Genomic DNA, 2,898 nt, shown 5'->3' with positions numbered 1-2,898 from the left:
GAGGGTATTAATCTTCCCATCGTTTCAAAACGTTGCGCATATCATCATCGTCATCATGGTCTGCGGGTGCCCCCTAAAATTTGCCAAGGAAATATGAAATCAGCATCCGCAAGCTAAAAGTATTCCAATAAAAAAAGCTCTTCCCGTTTAGGGGAGACTAGATAAAACTCACGGTATTCTCAGCTTGTTTTACAGTCTCTGGCGGACGAGAGATGGTGGTCATGATCGTTGGTCTGGGCAAGTGTGTAGTCGCGATTTTGAAAGCGGTGGTTGGGAATAAAGGCGCAGCGGATTTGAGGGTGATCTTTGTTGGGGGTAGCTTCGGAAGAGGCGCGTACCGCGGTGGCGCGGTTTGCTCATCGTAGGGTAAATCCGCTTGGGCGCCTGGGGGCACGGCAGCTTGTCGCTTGCGCAAGTCATTGAATGTTGGAGGGGCCGTGGTTGTGCCTGAAAATGGCTTTCAAGAGCCCGGGAGAATCTGTGCAGGGAATGTGCCCGTCATGCCGGTGAGAGTAAATCGGTCTGAGTAGAAAGAGATAGTGCCATTGGAGGCATCAATGGAGAATTGAAGAAAACTGTTTCACGGTCAGATTGTGCAGTTGGCGAAGTGGGTGGACAAATCCATACTACGCGTTTGGAAGCTCTCCGCCCAACTTGGGATCGATAACAGTAGATAATGAAGTAATCTCTTCAATAGCACCTTGCTGAACGAGCGACATTAATGTCTCCTATTCAATATTTGTCAATTAGTGAGTGAGCCTTTCCTCCAATTTCAAGAGCAGAAAAAGGTGCAAACAGGAGGAAGGTCGGGTCACTCACAAAAGTGTCAGCATCATTACCACCTGCACAGAGATGCAGGTTAAACTGGTTGGATTCCAGCTGCTCTGGGCTCTTGCTGTATTTCCATTGCAAGTTGATTGTCTCTCCCCCCTTCAGCACTGCTCCCGCGACGGGTTGGACAAACTGCACCGACGCGAGGGCACCCAAGGGGAGCACTGCAAGGAACAAGAGGTATCGCCGCGGGAACGCAAGCCTCATGGTGAAAACTTCTCGGCAAACAGAAATCCGCGTGGTCACAGGCTCCGTGAACGAATGTTGTTGTTTTGTGAGAGCGTTGATGCTGAGAGGAGCTACGTAATCCAGGCCCGGAATGAAATCTCCCAGGGCTTCGTGACCGCGCTAATTTAGTGAGTAACGGCTTAGTGATCCCCGGTCTTCGGGGGCCTGGATCATTAAAGCACAGGGGAGAAGAAGTTGTTTTTGTTTCAAAACAGCCCTCTGCTTGAAATATCCGCGCAGTTGTGCGACATAGCCAGATGGTCATCTTCTTCGACATCAGGATTTCCATATATCCTAGCATCTTTGGCTCCTATGCCAAAGATTTAAAAAGCGATTGCAGACCATGAACTGCTCTTGATGTATTGCATTTTCTTGCGAATGTTATGAGCATTTTACGCTGTGTGGCGACCCCATGCTGAAGTTTTGGCCTGGATAAGCATGATAATCGTTCAAACTGCCCGAGTACCCCGTATTCATTGGCATTCTATCTCAGCATTGAGAAAGAGACCCAACCCTCATTGGGATGGCGTTGTAGCCATTTGCCTTGCTTGCGAACGATGGTTTCAATACGCTCTACAAAACGATACTCGATCATTGGCTTGGATGGTATGCGGAGAAGTGCTGCGTTTGGCGCCAGAGCTCCTGTCAATGAAGCAGGGCTTGAAGATATAAATGCCAGTGATTCCGTCTCTTCTGGCAAATACAATTCACCCCCGTGATATTTCACTTACTCCTCTCCCCTTGCCCCGAAAACGATCAGTTATTTATACGGCCTCAACTCTCCGACCATGAAGCTCTCCGCTGTGACTCTCCTGCTTATGTCCGGCCATTCGGCGCCAACAGATGGTACAAGTATATACACAATGAGCCAGGTCTCGTTTTGTCGATGTTATGCTGACCATGTCCTTCGGCTGTTAAAACTGGCTCTGCATTAGCAGGAAATGAAAAATGCATCCCTAGTTATGGGCGCTGTCTACCAGCAAGGGTGCCCCAATGCTGTGGGGTGAGTACTCTGTTGACTCTTACTTCTCCACGAGTGATAGAAACTAACAACATTTGCTCAACATAGGAACGCTGTAGATTCCACCGTCCCACACTCGTGAGCGGCTACTTTCCTTCCAGAGCATCCCGAAACTTCAACCTGCAAACTCGACCAGCATGCTGACAGACGGATTGCTACTACTGCGGTGGTGTAAGTAGTTAATGGCCCAATTGAACTAAATCAAGTGGTCTCTATATGATGACTATTCATCACGTCAATCTTAGGAAATAGAAGCCTAGGCGCGGCTGGTGACAGCCAGTGACGCTCCTTCGTATGGGCGAAGTCTACCAGCTTCGGCAGTGGTAAAGAGGAGGGAAAAGAAGAGGAAGGCCTTTGAATTGGGTTGTAAGGCAGTCGTATAGCTAGCATGCCTTTACATATCCACTCCTCAGTTAACATATATTCTTCACAAGTTATATCAAAACTCCCTAAACTCCCTTGCTCGGCAAAACAATTCAAAGAGGCTGCGTTTCCAGAGTCATTCAGGTCTGCGCAACAAGTCGCCATGTAGTTACCGTGCCTACTTTTCGTTAAACAGTACGGAGTAACTAAACTGTCCAAGCATACTGGCAGTCAAGTCAAACTTCAACTGGAAAAACATTTGGTGATTAGTTAACAGCGTTGCTTCGCTAGTTTCTGTCATTGTCAAATCATCTTCAAGGCATTTCATCAGTCGTCAGGGAAAATGTGCAGGCATCCTTCTTCCCTTTATCTGCACATCATGATCTAGCTCGCTCTCTCGGAACTTCGTGATTGTGGATGGCCTCATGGTTCGGAGCTAACTACCAGGTCACGAA

General features: G+C 48.1%; 2 protein-coding genes across 2 annotated transcripts in view; one reads left to right on the top strand and one right to left on the bottom strand.

The window, feature by feature from the left end:
• Positions 1 to 626: 626 nt before the first annotated feature.
• On the bottom strand, positions 627 to 1,038 carry UREG_00904 (uncharacterized protein; the record flags this gene model as incomplete). Its single annotated transcript, XM_002541343.1, has 2 exons — positions 627 to 728; positions 820 to 1,038. 2 exons carry the CDS (start codon positions 1,036 to 1,038, stop codon positions 627 to 629), a joined length of 321 nt encoding a protein of 106 aa, XP_002541389.1.
• An 809-nt stretch (positions 1,039 to 1,847) lies between these two features.
• The window catches only part of UREG_00903 (uncharacterized protein), a gene marked incomplete at both ends in the record, with an annotated part of 2,646 nt that continues 1,595 nt past the window's right edge, over positions 1,848 to 2,898 (top strand). Inside the window, 3 exons of the mRNA XM_002541342.1 lie at positions 1,848 to 1,905; positions 1,998 to 2,062; positions 2,140 to 2,251. Of these exons, the coding sequence (XP_002541388.1) occupies positions 1,848 to 1,905; positions 1,998 to 2,062; positions 2,140 to 2,251 (235 nt within the window). The remainder of the gene's footprint in view (positions 1,906 to 1,997; positions 2,063 to 2,139; positions 2,252 to 2,898) is intronic.

This window comes from Uncinocarpus reesii, genomic scaffold (assembly GCF_000003515.1).
Source record: "Uncinocarpus reesii 1704 scaffold_1 genomic scaffold, whole genome shotgun sequence".
NCBI classification, from domain to species: domain Eukaryota; kingdom Fungi; phylum Ascomycota; class Eurotiomycetes; order Onygenales; family Onygenaceae; genus Uncinocarpus; species Uncinocarpus reesii.
Note: the sequence above shows the minus strand (reverse complement) of the source record. Positions and strands in the feature narration are given on the sequence as shown.